General features: G+C 33.3%; 3 protein-coding genes across 4 annotated transcripts; 1 reads left to right on the top strand and 2 right to left on the bottom strand.

Annotated features, from left to right (window-relative positions):
- Window positions 1-5184: 5184 nt before the first annotated feature.
- On the bottom strand, window positions 5185-7978 carry LOC123911286 (two-component response regulator ARR5-like). 2 transcript variants are annotated; one of them, XM_045962674.1, is made up of 5 exons: window positions 7400-7978; window positions 7196-7272; window positions 7021-7098; window positions 6819-6892; window positions 5185-5644 (listed from the first exon to the last, which is right to left on the bottom strand). In XM_045962674.1, exons 1-5 carry the CDS (start codon window positions 7512-7514, stop codon window positions 5401-5403), a joined length of 588 nt encoding a protein of 195 aa, XP_045818630.1. In that variant the 5' UTR covers window positions 7515-7978; the 3' UTR covers window positions 5185-5400. The 2 variants fall into 2 exon arrangements, with proteins under 2 accessions (XP_045818630.1, XP_045818631.1); XM_045962675.1 differs by having other exon boundaries at window positions 6819-6889; window positions 7400-7923.
- A 1071-nt stretch (window positions 7979-9049) lies between these two features.
- LOC123905421 lies at window positions 9050-10064 on the top strand. Its single transcript, XM_045955016.1, has 2 exons — window positions 9050-9526; window positions 9558-10064. Exons 1-2 carry the CDS (start codon window positions 9050-9052, stop codon window positions 10062-10064), a joined length of 984 nt encoding a protein of 327 aa, XP_045810972.1.
- A 6166-nt stretch (window positions 10065-16230) lies between these two features.
- LOC123911285 lies at window positions 16231-18011 on the bottom strand. The gene is made up of 2 exons (XM_045962672.1): window positions 16784-18011; window positions 16231-16656 (listed from the first exon to the last, which is right to left on the bottom strand). The coding sequence occupies exons 1-2, from the start codon at window positions 18001-18003 to the stop codon at window positions 16515-16517; spliced, it is 1362 nt and encodes a 453-aa protein (XP_045818628.1). The 5' UTR covers window positions 18004-18011; the 3' UTR covers window positions 16231-16514.
- Window positions 18012-19262: the final 1251 nt, after the last annotated feature.

The raw sequence follows: 19262 nt of genomic DNA, 5'->3' as shown, positions 1-19262 counted from the left end.
TTTGGGCTTAGAAAAAAAAACTTTTATCGGTTGATTATAAACCAATAATTCATAAATTAAAGAAAAATTATATTTTTTTAATAAACAATAATTATTAAATATGTTCTTTTAATCAATTAAAAAAAATTGGCTTAATTATTGTAAAAAAAAAGTTTAAATATATATGAATTAAAAGTTATAATAATGCATTTTTTAAAAAAATAAATTTTAAGATAAACCGGTTATAAATGAGTAACCTAATTTTTATTATAAACCGATTATAAATTAGTTCTGAACTGGTTATGAACCACATCCAAAGTAGTTTTGCAAAAAATAACCAATTTTTCATTAAAATGGTTTTAGATCTAAACCAAAACCATAAATATGATTTGGTATGGTTTTTAAACCATGCACACCCCTTGATGCAATATATTAATGTTATTGTTTACAAAGGTTCACATAGGACACTTAAATTATCAATGAAGGGTTCCGTATAATATCTATATATATAAATCCTAGATAGTTGTGGAATTGCCTATCTAAACCCTAATCCACAAACCAATGAAAACCTTTTATTTAGCCACATCATCCACTTATATATATTTAATGTGGGGTACTGATCTTACCGGATCAGAAATGCGACCGCGTCGGCGTTGATGTTGATAAAGCCCCTGTTGAAACGGAGAGGGGTTGTGTACCTACAGACACTCCGACGCTCAAGTCAGTGAGGTGAAGTGAAGGTTTTCTTGTGCTAAAATAATACGTACCTTGTGAATGGAGTGGCATCACATATATATAGCCCCCAGCGCAGGGCCAAGGCCCTTGATGGCATTAATGACCATCAAGTGGCTGCCGAAAAACGGCTTGGAGGCCTTGATGTGCAGTAAATGCTCATCATTCCTGTTTACGGCCGTTACGATACGCGGGAGTATCAGACCGTTGGTGAATCGAGCAAGGCTCGCGAACTCTTCGTGATAGGTTAGCTCGGGTTATATTTGTTCGACATCCTTTGGTGCTCGAGCATCTATGCTCGGCCCAGAATAGGTACTAATTGTAATTATTATTATTATTATTATTATTATTATTTTTATTGTTGTTGTTGTTGTTTTGGGTTTTTTTTTGTTCATTTTATTATTTTGTGTATTTTGTTTTTTTTTTCAAAATAATTAATATTTTTGTTAATAATTTTTTGTCCAATCTTTGTGTATACAAGAAGGGAATGGATTCTCTCAAATGTGATTTACACTTGAGAGAATAAAGTGTAATCTAACACCATTTAAATTCATTTTCTCTAAATTTTTATATGTTTCTCTCTCTTGATCAATGGTAACAAACCACACTTTATTCTCTCAAGTGTAAATTACACTTGAGAGAATCCATTCCCATATAAGAAGTTGGTCGATTGTCAGGACTACTTCCTAATGTTAGTAAAATAAAATTTACTAATGGTTGTTATTCCCTTTATGATTTTTATCATATTCGATATTTGAGTATGATCAGTTAAGTTGGTTTACCTTTGCTCCAATAAGTTTCAAATTAATTTAAATTTCAAATTTGATAATGATGTAGTTTTTTCGTAAGGGATAATGAAGACTCCAATAAGTTTCAAATTAATACAAATGTCAAATTCGATAATGAAGTAGTTTATCCAATGCAGAATCTTTCAATGAGATTTATTTATAATATAAAAATAAAAAACTTATGTTTCAATATCAATTGTTTTCAGTTATATGTTGTCATTTCCAGAGTTATTTTAAAGATTGAGTTAAAGATATTGCTAACCAATGTTAACGAAGAAGATACCAAAGTAACTTCAAATGTGATGTATAAATAAGTTTTTTAAATGTATAAACACATATTTAACATCTATATCACATTTAGATAACTTCTATTGTTACTATTATTTTGATAATACCCGTTGTTTCAATTTTAAATTTACTACTTATACAAATAATGTTTTGACGTTATGGTATAAATTAGCGCATAAGATCCGTGCATCGCACGAGTAAGTGTCTAGTAGACTCATATAACTATTGGTCCATCATGGACAAATTTATTTTTACTATTGGATTAATCTGATCTACACACTACTACAATACTCCCTCTGCACTTGATTATTAGCTTTTCTTCCTCAGATACTTCTTTCCCACACAAACAATCATCTTCTTCAACCCTTTGAATATATAAATAAAAAAATCTTCCTCAACCCTCCATTTCTTGGGTTGCTTCAACTTCACCTCAAACCTTTAATTTTATTAAAAAAAAATCTTCAATTTTTGTGTAATAACATGTTAAGAAATTGTACTTGTTGAGTTGATGACCCACTTCACAAATTCTCAAATCCTTTCATTATAAGTCCTAAAAATGCATTTTTTTTCTTTCACTATTCTGGGTATATTTGATGTTTATCTTCTTTGCCATCCTCCAATATCTATGAAATGGTAGATCTTAAGTTTTTTTTTTTTTTTTTTTTTTATGATTTTTCTGTCTATTTTTTCATGCATGTTACCATGATGGAAGATAAGTTTCTTCTCTTTTTAGGCTAAAGATTTTTGTTTTGGGATTTCTTATGTTGTTTTGTTGAACGGTGTTTGAGTTTCCATGGCCGTAAATTGATGTTGTTGAAACAGGAAAATATGAGACAGTGAACATGGGAGAGATAAAAATAAGAGAATATTATTTTATATAGACAGTACATCACAAGATTCTTGTGTTCACCTAATCCAACGGTTTGTCATCATTTGTCCATTATGCACCAATTCATGAATTGGTCCATTCTAAAGAGCATTCTATAATTTTGTTAGCTAAAGTGCTAAACTGTTTCTTTTTTTGGACTTGCTTTGCAAGCTGCCGTTTGGCATGATTAAAGAGCATTCTATAACTTTGTTAGCTAAACTGTTTTTTTTTTTTTTTTTTAATAGCTTAGGGTTGTTTGGTAAGTCTAATAAGCTAGCTTATAGCTTATTGGAGTAGCTTATAAGTTTGTCCAAAAAAATAAATGTGTTTGGTAAAAAGTTTTTCCCATTAGTTTATAGTTTTCTCTGAGATGTTATTTCAAGTAGCATTTGAACTTATAGCTTATAGCTTATTACGGTTTTTTCCATTCTAACTTCTAATTTTATTATTTTTTATAAATAAAAAACTAAAAAACTCTCTTACCAAAAAAAAAAAAAACTAAAAAACTACCCACTAAAGAAGAAAACTACTCACTATATTTTATGTCATATTTTTTTTTTATATTTATCAATCATTTAAAAAGCTACTCCATCTCCATCCGTTTCAAATTACTTGACTTTTTAGAAAGAAAAAAACAAGAAATTAAGAAAGTGTATTTTCGCACCTTATTTTCCTATTATATCCTTATTTTAATTCACCAATTTTTTTTTTTTTTGCACGCACTTTCTCTTTCCAATAAATTTAATACGTTATGTATCAATTTTTTTTAAACAAATTATACAAAGAAGTTTAGTAAAAAAAATACAAAAAGATTTAAAATAAGGAGGGTATAATTGACAAAATATAACATAAATTATCAAAAAGACAAGTAATTTTAAAAAAAAATTCTAAAAAGTCAAGTGATTTGAAACGGAGGGAGTAATTTTTACCAAACACTTTAATTTCAATCACGTAGCTTTTCAGCTATCAGCTATAAGCTAGCTTATAGCTAAATCTTGCCAAACAGAGTCCTAGTCACTAGAATTTCACCTTTTAAAGTAAATAAGTGGATGTACTAGGGTGTTATTGTCAAAAAAAAAGTGGATGTATTAGGGTTCAAACTTCCCTACATATGAATGCAATGTCTCTCTACCAACTAAACTGTTTTATTATTTACATCGGATAACATAATCAACGAAAATGGTAGAAGAGTGTTTGAATGAGACAATATGAGTCTCTACTAGCTTAATCAAAGTTGGTTTGAACCTGAGCTTGGATATACACTAGAATTAAAACTCGTAAGCCGCTCATTTGAGTCTCACAAGACTCGAAAAATTATTTACAGCGGTCGTACACGTTGGATTAGCAAAATATGTCATCTAAAATGCACATGCACCCGGTGGAGAAAAGTTCAGCCCTTAGATTTTTGTAACCAACTTGCTGCTTTAAGTAACAGTCAATTAATTGACACATGGTTTTTTAGTTATTATTCATAACTAATAAATCAATATATCCAATGCAAGCAATCAAAAAATATGAAAATAATAATATTCGTTGATGGCAAGTTATCTAATTGGTTACTCGTGTGAATTATGATAGTATTAAGAAATGGAGTAAACTTTATCAACTTAGTTTGACTTTAAACAATTTGTTATTTGACTTAATCATTGTTGCATGATTTAGGCACTATTTGGTATGTCCAATAAACTAGCTTATAGCTTATTAAACTAGCTTATAAGTTTGTTTGAAAAAAATGTGAAGTGTTTGGTAACAAGCTTCTCTAACTAGCTTATAGCGTTTTTTGAGATGCTATTTCAAGTAGCGTATGAGCTTATAGCTTATAGATTTTTCATTTTATTCCATATTTAATTTTATTTATTTATTTTTTAAAAATTATAATAACTACCCACTAACACTTACAAAAAAAAAAAAAAACATTACCCACTAATCATGTATTTTTGTCATTTTGTACCTACAACAACTAAATTTGTCAAACACTTTAATTTTATAGCTTATTTTTACAAAATAGAGCCTTACGCTGTAAACATGATGGACAAGCATTCTTTGATCAAAATTATTTGAACGTGTCTCTGACCTTTTCAAATGAAACCTGCTTTGACTATACACTTTGTTGTACTATGAACAAGTTTGACTCAAATTGTAACCAAAAATCATTGGACTTAGTTGCGGCCTATCTTTGGTAAGTACGTCATAATCACGACGATCTACCGTAATTTTTCAAAAGTTATAGCTTCTGTGAAATCACAGTTACTCATCATAACTCTGGCGTATCCACCGTAATACCAAACATAGACGCAGCCTCATCAGTTAAGCCGTTTGCCACAACTTATCCAAACATTGATTTAAGAGATTGGAATGCTAGTTAGGATGATCATTGATCAATGGCAACAACCATAATTCATTCATATGCACAAAAAAGACAAAAAAACAAAATAAGAAGCAATAATCTAATAAGTAGGGATTCAAAACTTTAACATCATTTTAAATGTTACTGAAAATAATTAATCAGATCCAGAGTAAACACAAAAGTAGACCCGGCAAAATGGATGATTTTGTTAATTTTTCTAATAATAAATTTCTTCTTTACAAACAAAAGCAAGTGATTTCTGAGATCCTCTTCCTTAGTCCTAATCCTATACTCATTGTCAGCAATATTTAGTATAAAAACACAAATTACATCGTGATATGAACAATATAGTTCAGCAAAAATGGAGACATAAAGGGCACTTCTTAATGAATCAATAGTCATAGTCTAGATTTCTTTGATGACATAGCAGACGGTGATAGTGATGATAGATCGCATGGATGAGAAACGGTTGAGCATGTCGTTGATAGAGATGAAATGCAATCATCTGACCGGTTTCTTTTTTGAGATCTTTTTCCTCCAACTTTCTTCCCTTCACCACTCATGATGAAATCTGTTAAGCGTTTCACGTCTGATAACTTGACAGGTTTCAATAGAAACTCCTCTGCTCCTTCCTCCAAACAACTGCCAATCATCAAAAGTCGACGATCAATAAAAATGAACAAGCAAGGAAATAAGTAAGAAACTTCCATTCATGGATCATCAAATTTGCAAGGTGAAGACTATGCTAGATTTTAACAATGGTGTTTGCCAATAATTTCAGGCATAAATGGAAGCACTATAGAAGTTGTTGATAAAGTGAATAATTGTGTGGCAATTATAATATTTACAATAATGCTGTCATGCCAACAAGGTCTTTAAAGGAAATTGGATTTCATCACGCTTCAATTATTATTGTAGCCACAATTGCAAGATAAAAGTAACATGTTCTTCCCATGTGTCTAATATGATGATATTATTGATTTGATGGGTTGATTCTGTCCATAAATAGAAAGATTTTGCAAGATTGTTGATAGCCTATAATTTTAGTGAAAAGATTTTGGTCATGTGTTGGTGAGAGAAGTGAAGAGATTAGGATGTTTAATGACTAAGGGCCCTAGTAATCCATAGTTCGACTGCGATATATAAGTAAAGTCTGACAAAGAATTGTTCCCACCAGGAATCAAACTTGGGTTCTCCCGAACAATTCACCCTAGGGGGAGCTCGTTAACCACTTGAGGTCAATATCTAGGTTAATTAAATTGGTAAGATTGATTGATTCCATTTAGATCTACAAAACTCTTAACTTCATATTGCAAATCATTAAGAAAGGTTTAATGCAATATTTGCAGTTATAATCTCCATTCATTGCCAGCCTAGACCTAATTAACTATTGAGATCTCGAGATCTTTGACATAATAATAAGTGATTCCCTAATATAATTTGAGTATTATGATTATGAATCTATGATCCACTCACCATGGCTATTTTTGAATTTGGTGGTTGAGTATGTACATCTAGAAAATTGCCAGAACCAACCTAGAATAGGCAAAAACATGAGGGATCTAATTATAATCTAATCACACAAATCCCACACATATTTCACAAGTGAATTTCAAGTCTAGATGGAATTCATGCCCAAAAAAATACACGTGTTCAACAGAAAAACCAAAGGCTTAAAATAAAAGAACTACATAGACTAACCTAATCAACAAACATATCATCCAATATGCAAATATAACCAACAGATCAAGCTCAAAATCTCAGCTAAAAAGCAATACTAAATGGAAAGAGATTGTTAATCTGATCAAGATCTTACCTATCGATTCGGGTTAAGATATTCTCAGAGGACATAACCACCACTGGAATCTCTCTAAAAACAGATGATTCCTGCTGAAATCAACAGAAATAAGTAAAGATCAATAACAAAATCAAATTTCATCAACTACAATTTAATCAGGAAAATTCATCTTAATCTCTAAAAAGAAACACAAAACATAACAAGAAGAATTCATTGATACCTTAATCTTCTTAAGTAATTCATATCCTGTCATCCCAGGCATGGAATAATCTGTCATTATCATATTAACCTTCACACCCTATAACCATATCAATCAAAACAACAACATAAGCACCATACACCAAAACTGAAAAATACCTCAAAAAAATTAAAACAAAATTATAAAACCTGCTTACATCAAAACCAATGGAACTCGTATCACCATCCAATCCCAGATACTGTAAAGCTCTAGTTCCACTCTCTACCACAGTCACTGCAAAAAAAAAAAAAAAAACCCAATTTCCAATAACCACCAGAAACTCAGAATCGAATCCAAGTGAACCCAAAATCCATACAAAAAATCAAAAGGGTTGTAAAATTTGTGATCTTTATTGTATTACCTTTGCAAGAAGTGAATTTGAGCAACCTTTCAATAACTTTACGATCAACAAAACTATCATCCACAGCAAGGACGTGTAACTCACCAACAACACCAACATCACCGGTGGTAGCCATGAGAAGAAGAAAAGGAAGTAAAAAAAAGAAGAAGAGATGAAGTTGAAAAGAGAAATGGTTGGTATGGTGAAAGATATGAAGAAAATGGTAAAGTATATAAATAAAGGAGAATGAGAAAAAGGGAAAGAGAGAGATACGGAGAATCAAAATGTGAGTGATTTTGTTTGTTTTTTTAAGCAAAAAATCGAACACAGAGGATTATCCCACCTCCAATTGTCGCTTCCTATGTCACTGTTTTTGTTTAATAACGTTAACAACAGTGTTGATAATGAGACAGGACCAAAGCGTATCTTATGTGGGGTCCATTTTTGTGCTGTTGTTGAGATATTGAGTGAGAAAGAAAAAGAAAAAGAATGCCAGTTTTGACTTTCACACAGAGATCGCACCTTTTCTTTTACTTCTTCCTTCGAGAATGGCTTTTGGTTAAGCTGTTGGCTGGTTATGAAAAGTTGTATTGGTTGAGACTTGAGAACAACACGGTTTGGCTTTTCGAATTTTTTATAGTAAAATTTTGTATTATAAATTTGATTGATTTTCTGAATAATGTCAACCTTCATCTTTAAGAATTAAGACTGATAAATAAATTATTAATTAAATTGAATTGATCCGGCAGATTTCAGCCCTTAAATGGATGAAGTAAAAAAGTCAAAAAGAATTTACTTTGTGTGTTCACGGTTTTTTCAACAAAAATTAAATATGTGAAATTTCATAAAAAAAACTTTGATTAAAAATAATTTTTAAGTTGATTACTCTTCTTATTCACTGTGGTGCGATGCGATCATTGTGAAATCTATTCGTTTACCAAATTCCAATTTCCCAACTCATGATGCCTGCCCTTCATTCTTCTCCCTTTTGCTTTTTAGGAAGGAATTTTTGTCCCTTCCTTTCCTATACAGCTAATCTCATTCAATAGTAATTAAATTGAAAAAATTTACATGATTAAGTTCTATAATTGATTAATTACGACTTAATTAGTCTATTGGTCCCTTAAAGACATTTTAGGTTTCATAATGGTCCCTTAAAGAAAAAAAAGGCTCGGATTGGTCCTTTAAAGAAAAAAAGGCCCGGATTGGTCCCTTAAAGACATATATGTTTGCCATATTGGTCATTTCCGTTAAATTTTAACTCCAAATATAACAAAAAATTCCAATGGTTAAAATTTTAAAAATTAATAAGGTTTTTGGTAGACCACTTACACTTAATGGCATCCATAATCCAGTCAACTAAAACTAACGTTTTTTTGTAAAAAATTGACGGAAAGGACCAATTGAGAAACTGATGTGTCTTTAAGGGACCAATCCGGACCTTTTTTTCTTTAAGGGACCATTGTGAAACCTAAAATGTCTTTAAGGGACCAAAAGATTAATTAAGCCATTAATTACAATGATGCAAATATAATAATGAGGCAACAAATAGAGACTTGGTTTATTTCATTTGGACTCAGAAAAAAAAACCAAGTTTTTCACTATCTTAATCTATTATTATCTTTCTAATTAGTCTTTCTTTTGAAGTTTTAATTTTTTTTTTTTAGTGAAATGGATCCCAACAATTCTTCTAATTATCCCAACAATTCTCAAAATTCCAACAATTATCAAAACCCCAACAATTATCAAAATCCCAACAATTATCAAAATTCAAATCAATTTTTCAACCAACATCCTCAAAACATACCTAATTTTGGTTTAACACCAAATTTCAACCAATCATCCTTTGTTACAAACTTTCATCCATATTATGGATTTATGCTGAGAAATCCATCTCAAACACCCCCGTTTAATAGTTACATGCAGATGGTTAATGAAAATTTTCCGAGTGGCGGTACACCTAACTTTCCCGAATTTTCAACACAAATAACTATTGCTAATGAAGATTCAACACCCAAGAGCAAGAAAAACCAGCAACCATCATGGAACACTGAACAAAATTTGGTGCTAATTAGTGGGTGGATCAAATTTGGAACAAGCAGTGTTGTCGGGAGAAACCAGAAAGGTGAAACATATTGGGGTCAAATTGCTCCTACTGTTAATTTCTTTGTGAAATGCTCCTACTGTTAATTTCTTTGTGAATCAGCGTCCCTATAATATGACATACTATCTAGCTGATGGTATCTACCCTTCTTATCCAACTTTCGTCAAATCGATTAGACTTCCTCAAAGTGAACCCGATAAGTTATTTGCAAAATATCAGGAGGGATATCGGAAGGACATCGAACGTGCATTTGGAGTTCTTCAAGCTCGATTTAAAATCATCCTTGAACCAGCTCGCTTGTGGGACATAGCCGATTTGGGTATCATAATGAGATCATGCATCATATTACATAATATGATTGTTGAGGATGAACGAGACTCATATGCTCAACGTTGGACCGATTTTGAGCAATCTGAGGAAAGTGGATCTAGTGCACCGCAACCATACTCGACCGAGGTGTTACCCGCTTTTGCAAATCATGTGCGTGCTAGATCCGAGTTCCGTGATCCAAAAGGTCATCAAGATTTGCAAGCAGATTTAGTAAAGCACATATGGACAAAGTTTGGAATGGGACGTGATTGAAGATTATTGTATTGTACTAATTATTACGTTGCTGCTCGTGTGTTTATCGCATTTTAAATTATTTGTATCGTACTAATTATGTTGCTTGTGTGTTGTATTGCATTTCAAAATATTTGTATCGTACTAATTACGTTACTTGTGTGTTGTATTTTAAATTAAGTTAAGATGATTTGTATCGTATAATTTCATTAAATAAATTTTGTTTTTATTACAAAAACTAAAAAATAAATCGTTAAGTGTTAATTATTTTAATTTAATTTTAATCGATAATTATAATTTTATTTAATCATAAAAACAAAAATTTAAATTTAAATAAGAATATATATGAAATAGAAAGTGGTGGGGTAGAGAAAGTGGTGGGGTAGGGTGTTGAATAGAAAAACCATTGGAGAGGGTAAAAGTTGAATGTGTGTTGAATGATTAGGTGGAAGAAAGAGAAAATGATATGGAGTGAAAAAGTGAGTGTTGAATATATTTTGGGGAGAATTCTAGGAAGAAGTCAAAAAACTGACTTATTGAAAGAAGTCGCCACTGTGGCCAATTAATGAAACAGTTGAATTAGTCAATTGCCACATAGGATTATATGGTGTAGAAAGGCTTACCATACATCTTCATGTTGCAAATAAGTCCCTACCAAATTAAAACTTACAAAATTACCCCAAACTTAATATTGTTTTATTAATCATAATTCCCAAATAATCAAATCAAATAATCAAATCACAATATCTGTTGTTTCATTGTTCGTATTTCCCCATTCACCAGCCAACCTGTTTGTTCTTCGTCCACCATTGTTGAACGAAGTGATTTCTTCAACTTCGTCGTTTCATCGTTCATCAACATCTTTTTTTCTCACCACCCAACCTCATTTATCTTAGACTCTATCGTTCACCAGATGCTCCTCCACCATTGTTGAACGAAGTTCGAGTTCGACATTCAAAAATCAGATGCTCGTCTCGTATTAAGGTAAACGATTTACAACTTTATTTGTAATTAGGTATTAAGATATAATGATATCAAATTTTAATTTGGGTTTGTTAAATTTGATTTCAATTTGTGAATTAGGGTTTTCTAGTGGAACTCGTAAATTAATTTGGGAATTAGGTTAGATACCTTTTGATTTTAGTGTTTAGGTAATATGGTGGTTTTGTAATTGATGCTGAGCTGAGTTTTGTTTGGTGATGTTGGATATTTGAATTGGCTTAATTTTGCTAAAACAAATATACTAACAAGATGTTGGAAAACATGTTACAACATCATATTTATTCAAGGAAATCTCGCGCATTTATGAGAGCATCTGCTATATATGGAAATCCACTTAAAGAGCACGCTCAATGGAGATTTGATCTGATCAGGAGCTTTAAGGATAAGACAAACTTAATGGAATAGCTGGATGACTTATCCTATCTTATAAAGTCCTTTAAACACTTTTGGAAAGTCTTGATATATCCTTAATGAAGATTGAAAAAGTATCAGATCATCCTTTATGATTCTCAAGGAGCGTCTGAGCATTTGTGAAGAAAGAGGAGCGTGCCTAATTATTATATATACGAAGACCAAGCTCAAGACTAGGTATCTCATTGAAAAATATTAGTTACACATATTGAGTCTTTGTTGAGTCTTTTATTGTTTGATTGTAATTCTTGCTTGTGGATTCTATAACACGAGTTAAGAAGTAGTTTATTATTTTAAGGTGACTCCTAAGCTTTGAAGTACGGAGTGTACCGTGTGTGATTCACTTGAAGCTTTTAAGCAAAAGTGAAGTGTTGTCTTGGCAAGTTGTCGCCACATCATTCCCAACATTGTTTAAACAACACAGGTTGTGTTGTGTGAGTGGAAGTGAGATGGGATCTCATGTCTAGGAGTTCCTAGGCAGAAGTTGCATGAGTAGTGTCGAGGTTATAAGGCGTAAACCAGGGGTTTGCTGGAGGTCTTAGTTTAAGGCGTAAATCCTAGGGTTTGCTGGAGGTCTTAGTAACTAGAGCTATTAGTGGATTTCCTTCCTGGATTGGTATCCCCCAGAGTAGGCAGTTGGCTGAACTGGGTTAACAATTACTTGTGCACTTTATTTATTTTCTGTCAGTATTTTATATGTTATGTAAGATGTGCCAACAATAGAAACAACATTATTCATAAAGTGGTTGTTGAGACATCTTCGGTAACATCATTCTAGTGATACCAGAATTTCAATTGGCATCAGAGCAGGCACCCTGTTCTGTTATTTTGGGTGAGCTCCAGGGAGAGTACTTTCTGGTACAATGAATAAAGAAGGAGGGTCAGTGTCTAAACCCCCTTTACTGACAGGTCCTGAGAACTATGATTATTGGAAATCTCGTATGGAGGCTTTCATAAAATCAATTGACAGCAGGACATGGAAGGCTGTGTTACGTGGATGGGAACCACCAATGGTTCTTGACAAAGATGGCAATAAAACTGATGTTAAGAAGCCACATGATGAATGGACAAAAGATGAGGATGATCTGGCACTTGGCAACTCCAAAGCCTTGTATGCAATTTTCAATGGTGTGGATGCTAACATGTTCAGGCTTGTAAAGAGATGTATTACTGCTAAGCATGCCTGGGAAATTCTGAGAAAGGCTCATGAAGGAACATCAAAAGTGAAGCTATCTAAGCTTCAGATGCTCAAAATTAATTTTGAGAATCTCAGAATGAAGGAGGAAGAAACCATTCATGACTTTCAAATGAATGTGCTTGATTTCGCAAATTCATTTGATGCGCTTGGAAAACCTATCTCAGATGAGGAGTTAGTTGGAAAAATACTCAGATCTTTGCCTAAAAGATTTGATATGAAGGTGACAGCCATTGAGGAGACTCATGATCTCTCCAGCCTAAACTTAGATGAACTCATAGGATCACTTCAGACCTATGAAATTGGCTTGAACAGGAGAAATGAAAAGAAAGATAAGAATCTAGCTTTTTCCTCAAAAAGCACTGCTAATGACTTACAAGTTGAATCTGAAGGAGAAGAAAGCTTAGCTGAGTCTATGGCTATGCTAGGGAGACAATTCAACAAGTTGATGAAGAAAGTAGATCAAAGGTCCAAGCCAAATGGTCGATTCAACAACAACAAACAGTCCAGTTCTCAGAAAAAGGCAAATGAAGATGAAAGAGGAGTTAGATGTCATGAATGTGAAGGTTTTGGCCATATCAGACCTGAATGTCCAACCTTTCTAAAAAGGAAAAAGAAAAGTCTTGTGGTTTCATGGTCTGATACAGATTCAGAGGAGGAAGAATCTGCCAAATTTGTTAATGCTTTAACAGGAGTTTGTGTATCTGACTCAGAATCATGTGATGAGGAGGTAACTTATGAGGAACTAGCTGCTACTTACAAAGATCTTCATAATAGAAGTATAGAAGTCTGCAAAGCATTGGAGAAACAAAAGAAGATCAATGGCAAACTACAAGCTGAGAGAAATGATTTACTCATGAACATTAATAATCTCAACATTAAGGTTGAAGATCAGAGTAGTCAAATTCGACAGTTGGAAATGGAGAAGTCTAACCTCCTGTGTAAAGTTGCTAAACAAGGTGAAGAAGTGACCAAGTTAAATGCTGACTTGGATCAAGTCACAAAAGTGGCTAAAATGATGACCAAAGGTACTGATGCCTTTGAAGAGATGTTACAAAGACAAAACTACGGGAAACCTAAGCCCATTGGTTTTGAACATGAAAGAGTAAAGCAACAGATGAAGTTCAACAATGCCACTATACATACTCCAATCAACAACACGTTTGTGTCAGGAGGATTGTTGCAACATCTTATGGAACAACCTGTGCCCAGATTCTATAACTGGACATGTCATCATTGTGGAAGGAAAGGACATATTAGGCCTTTCTGCTATAGGCTGCACGGATATCCAAGGAGAGTTCATCAAGAATTCTATACTCCTGTCTTTCCTAATGTTACAACAAGACAGGAATGGAGAGAAAAGAAGAAGATCACAGGTCTAATAGCTCATACATCCTTGAGAGCTTCTTCAAGAGAAACATGGTACTTTGATAGTGGCTGTTCTAGACACATGACAGGTGTTGAACACTATCTTGAAGACTTGAAGTCATATGCTACTGATGCGCTGCAAGTATACAGCCTTGCCGCGTGTAGTTTTAAAAGATTATCGATCCCACAGAGACCAATAGTCGACCTACCGTTATCTAATGTTACGTTGTAAATCTAAGGCTAAATAGTAAATAGTAGTAGAATTTTTAAATAAAACAAAAGAAAATATTTTATTGGGTTTTTAGAATAATAAAGCGTATTGCTAGGATGAGCTCTTAGTTGCTTCACAGGTTTCGATATTTAATTCGCGCTAACTAAAATTACTACCGCATCTAATTGTCGTATTTTAATAAAAGCGATGCTCCAGGCGAAAGCCGTTCTCACTTCCAGCTCTCACAACTCTCATCATGAAATTATAAAATACTTATCAAAGTAGTTTTCGTGCTAAGTAAAATTACTACACCACCTAGTTGTCGTATTTTAATAAAGTCGATGCTCCAGGCGAAAGCCGTTCTCACTTCCAGCTCTCACAACTCTCATCATGAAATTAATAAAATACTTTACAAAGTAGTTGCATTACTTCTAGATATTTAGTGGTGTAAACAATTAAGTTTTCGAATTATATTGGTTTAAAAACACTAATCTCAGCTATCGCGAATCTTGACTAATGTTGTAGATTATAAAGGTGATGCTAAACTCTCGTCTCACATCCGCTAATAAAGTACTTTTTGAAAACCAAATATAATTAAATTACTTCTAATCCTAAGTGGGCGTTCTTCCGAATTAGAAATAATTATCGACTCTAATCCTAAGTGGGCGTTCTTCCGAATTAGAATCAATGTTCAGTTTTTACTATCTAGTAGAAATCTCAAGTGGCGCGGGAAATAAAAACATAAAGCAAATAAATAAATAAAGCATAAATAAATAAAAACAATAAAGAAAAATAAAAGAAAGAAAATAAAATAGAAACCTGGATAAAAGCTGCAAGGAATAACGTCAGCACAAAAGAAAATAATATTCAACTTTAGAAAGAATTCCCGCAAAGGCTTAAGAATTCTTTCCAACTAACTATACGAGTTATATTCTCGTTTTACAAGTTAATTCTTACAAAGTTGTGTGTCTAGAAAGTGGAGAAAAGGGACCTATTTATACTAAAATACAAAGCACTACTGTTGAAATCTGCCCGATGTGGGACTAATTTCACAACACGCGTCACCGTCCGATTGAATTTTGAGGGACGGTCATGATGGAAAAGTGGCAGGCGCCACTTTGGTTCCTTGTGGCAGGCGCCACTTTGTTTGTGCTGGCAGGCTTGAATTGCTTTTGAGTGGGCTGCACACGTGTGGCCCAATTGGTTGCACGTGTGTGGCCTTTTTGTCCGGTTTTGCTTCTTTTTGGTCCGTTTTCGCTCCTTTCTTCAACTCGTGCAATTTTTATTTGTTTATTTAAAATACGAGAAATAAGTAACAATTCATAATATAAAACTTCGGAATCAAAATAAAAATAATTAAAATATAATAGTAAATTAACTAAATAAATAGCATATTTTTAGGTGCATCAAACTCCCCTAAACTTGAACCATTGCTTGTCCTCAAGCAATTTAGCTTGCATATAGAAAACATTTGAAATGCGAAGCAACTCACACACACAGACTCAGAGAAAAATAACATCACAAGTACTCATACGTGGTCAGAAATTTAGATCGGCTAAGATTAATTAGTTAGGTTCTTTACACAATCAAGAAGGGTATTTCAACGACACACAAAGTTCTCCCTCTTATACATATCGAATTTGGATCATGCCGTTGTACTAAAATCTAAGTCTTCTCCTTTGTTTCATCCTTTTTCATTCTAGACAGTCACATTAAGACCCTTTATCTATGTCACACACATGGTAAGGAAGCCGGTTAGCGTCTTTGTTCATCTTTTTCAACTCGCAAATAGCTTGATGATACAAATTTTGATGATACAAATTTTTGTATTAGCAATCATATAAATATATTTTTTTCGAAGGTTTAACCGTATTACCACAGTATGACCTTATATATTTTTTTCTTTAAGGTTTAACCGTATTACCACAGTATGACCTTAAGAATTTGCTTAGATGATTCGCTTATATTCATCGACAAACCTACTTAATGTGTGACTTTATAGATGGTGTCCGACTGGATAGATAAACTACTAAAGGATTCCACAAATTTAAATCAGGAGATTTTGGCACAATGGTTATTCAAATTGATATCTATACTAGGGAGACTTCTGGGTGTTGGAAAAATACCGATTTTGTTGTGAAATTCCCTAATTTCCTTAACTTAGCCTCTCGTCTTTACTTAACCTATATACTTTCTAAGTGAGCTATTGTCCTAAGTCTTTGGAAAATTTTTTTTATTGATTCAAGGAAAGGAAAAATTTAAAATTTACCCAAAAATAGTGCTATTATTTTATTTGCGAAAAGGGAAATTGTACTAAAAAATAAAATAACTGAGAAATAAAGTAAGGATGGTAGAATACTCCCCTAAACTTAAATCCAACTGTGTCCTCACTGTTGAGACTCAAGTGTAGCTTTGGAGCACAAAACCTGGTGGAGAGATCATGAGGGAGGATGTTGATAATTTTGGAAATTGTTGAACTGAAACCTCAAACCGCCTAGCTCTTGTATGACATTGTCGAGCTGTTGTTGACGGTGCTCTTCGGAGCTCTCCCACCTATGATAATAGCCCTGCATCTCATGTTGGTTTTGAAGAATTTCGTCTTGCTGGGCTTGCATGAATGTCATTCGTTCCATCATCTCCTCTTGTTGTTGATGCATGGCATAGAATAATCCATCGCGCTCTTGATTTAATGCATTTTGGGCGCGTATCTCATGGAGTACATCATCGATGGAGCTTTGTCTTGATGAGGAGGAACTACCTGCAAAAGTGTTAGAAAAATGTGTAGTGTGTGCAGGTGGAACAATGCTTGCGCCCCCACCAGCGGCAACATTTGGAGAAATGTGCGTGGGAGCTCTATTAGGCACAGAATTATTAGTATAGCGAAGATTCCTTTCATTACGTACATCCGTAAGCCATGTGTTAGGAAGGGTGATATTAGAGAAAACACGGTTGTTAATCATTAAATCATATCTACCATCTTCCCTTAGCCTCACTAAATTCATACTCTTCATCATATCTTCATTGATAAAACGGGGTGGAGTATGGTCTAAATTTTCTAATCGAGGTCCTAGTCCTATGGCTTTAGCTATGGTCGTGATTAAGCCTCCAAAAATTATAACACCATTTCGCCTCGAATTAACTTGTGAAAGCATATGTGAAAAGAAAAAGGGGGCGGTGTTAATTCTTAATTCTTTAAAGACGGCAAACATATAAAACAATTCTTTAGAGTTGACTTTGCTAAAATTAGCACGGCCAAAAATAGTGTTTGCCAAAAGGTGGCGAAAATAACGTAACGCCGGATTATGGATAGATGAGGCCGCGTTCCCTTCATGACTATCAATTTGTTGATCGGCGATAGCTCTCCAAAATAAGCTAAATGTTTTTTTCCATTGTTCATCATCACGGACCTCACATTTAACTCCATTGCCATGGGGGAAACGTAAAAGGTCAGCCATATCATTAAAAGAAAATTCATACTCAACATTAAACATTCTAAAGTAAATAGTGCCAAGAGAACTCCTAGTTTCGGGAACGGGATTAACAATTAAAGAGCTAAGGAATTCGAGAGTTAATTTAGGATAGACGGGATTATGTTGAGATAAGAAGTGTCTAAGATTTAAATTGTCAAGCAAATAATTCACACTTTCTAACAATCCTAATTTTCTTAAAATAGATTCGTCGGCGTATCTTGTGGCTTGAATTTCCCTTCTTCTCAAGATTTCATAAGTTTGAGCTTGATTGGAGTTTCTTCTAAAAACTAACTCATAATCCATTTTGTGATTTTTTTTTTTTTTTTTTTTTATTTTTGAAAAAAATAGAGATGTAAAGCTTATGAAAGAAAGTAATGAAAATGGTGAGATAGTTTGTGTTTGCAAGGCATGTATTTATAGTCAAAAAGAAAGAATCTCTTTGAAAAACATAAGGTCCTACCAATTTAATTTCATTGATTGCATGTAAGGTAAAAGAAAATTGGTAAGTGAATCAAATTTGCATGCCATGTTCTTCCAAAATGAATGAAAACAAAAACATCTTCCCTAGGGAATCATATGCGTGGCGTGAACCATGCTCTTGTAAGAGTGTGGGGAGTTGTGTTTTTGTTTGCTCATGAAAGGCTTTTTGACCAAAGACTACTCTTTTGATTGAATGCACATTTGACCAAATAAATAAACATTTATAAGTGCATATACTAATCGACTAATAGACGGTTACGAAAATAATTAAAAATCTTTGAAAATAATTTCGCAATAATGACTAAAATAAATACTAATGAAAATATTTAAGAACGTATTGAAATGGAAAAGAAAACGTCTGAATGAAAATACTAAAATATGCAGAAATAAAATCACACGGAAAAATAGGGAAATAACTAAAAGAAAAAGAAAGCAAAAATAAAAGAAAGTGATTAAAAGTCATGGGTTGCCTCCCACGTAGCGCTTTTGTTTAACGTCGTTGGCTCGACTGTTCAGAAATGTAAGCACTAAGGGTGTTTTCTTGAATCTCCGATTAAACTCCTAATTAATTTTGGTTTCCATCGCCATTTGTCAACCCATCTCCCATACCCTTCACTCTTTATTTTCTTTTTCCTATAGGGAGATTCAGAGGTCTGAACGTGTGGTGGTGGTTCTGGATCAATTTTTATTATTAGTTTTTCGGGTCTGAGTTTAGTTTCTTCATTCGCCACCTCAAAGTCTACTCTCCCCTTTTTAACACTAATAATTTTCCTATTGTCCTCTAAATTTCTCTTTTTATACGGGATTTCATACAAAGGGGCATTAGTGTTTATGTTTTTCAACTCTTCTACATCCCTTTTAGATTGGAATTCTACCTTGGCTTCCACAAGCCTTTGGGTGAAAGGGGTCGGTGGATTGTAAGGGGGAGGGAGAATGTAAGTTGATTCCTTCTCTACCTCTTTGACAACCTCCTCTTGAGGCGGTGTCGGTGGAATTTTCGCAATCTCTATTCTTTTCTCATTAGATTTCTCATTGATTTCATTATCACTCTCTTTAGGATTTTTATTTTGACTTTCATTAAT

This window comes from Trifolium pratense, linkage group LG2 (assembly GCF_020283565.1).
Source record: "Trifolium pratense cultivar HEN17-A07 linkage group LG2, ARS_RC_1.1, whole genome shotgun sequence".
Lineage (NCBI taxonomy): Eukaryota > Viridiplantae > Streptophyta > Magnoliopsida > Fabales > Fabaceae > Trifolium > Trifolium pratense.
The sequence above is the reverse complement of the archived record's forward strand: the minus strand, read 5'-3'. Positions and strand labels throughout refer to the sequence as shown.

Bases quoted from the DNA above. Each gene is read 5' to 3' on its own strand.
- LOC123911286 (XM_045962674.1), bottom strand. From the start codon at position 7,514: ATGGCTACCACCGGTGATGTTGGTGTTGTTGGTGAGTTACACGTCCTT. The intron at 7,099-7,195 runs GTAAGCAGGTTT...ATATGGTTATAG, and splicing joins CGAGTTCCATTGGTTTTGAT to GGTGTGAAGGTTAATATGAT. The intron at 6,893-7,020 runs GTATCAATGAAT...TGTTGATTTCAG, and splicing joins AATTACTTAAGAAGATTAAG to CAGGAATCATCTGTTTTTAG.
- LOC123905421 (XM_045955016.1), top strand. From the start codon at position 9,050: ATGGATCCCAACAATTCTTCTAATTATCCCAACAATTCTCAAAATTCC. The intron at 9,527-9,557 runs GCTCCTACTGTT...TTGTGAAATGCT, and splicing joins AAACATATTGGGGTCAAATT to CCTACTGTTAATTTCTTTGT.
- LOC123911285 (XM_045962672.1), bottom strand. From the start codon at position 18,003: ATGGATTATGAGTTAGTTTTTAGAAGAAACTCCAATCAAGCTCAAACT. The intron at 16,657-16,783 runs GTGGGAGAGCTC...TCTCTCCACCAG, and splicing joins ATGCAGGGCTATTATCATAG to GTTTTGTGCTCCAAAGCTAC.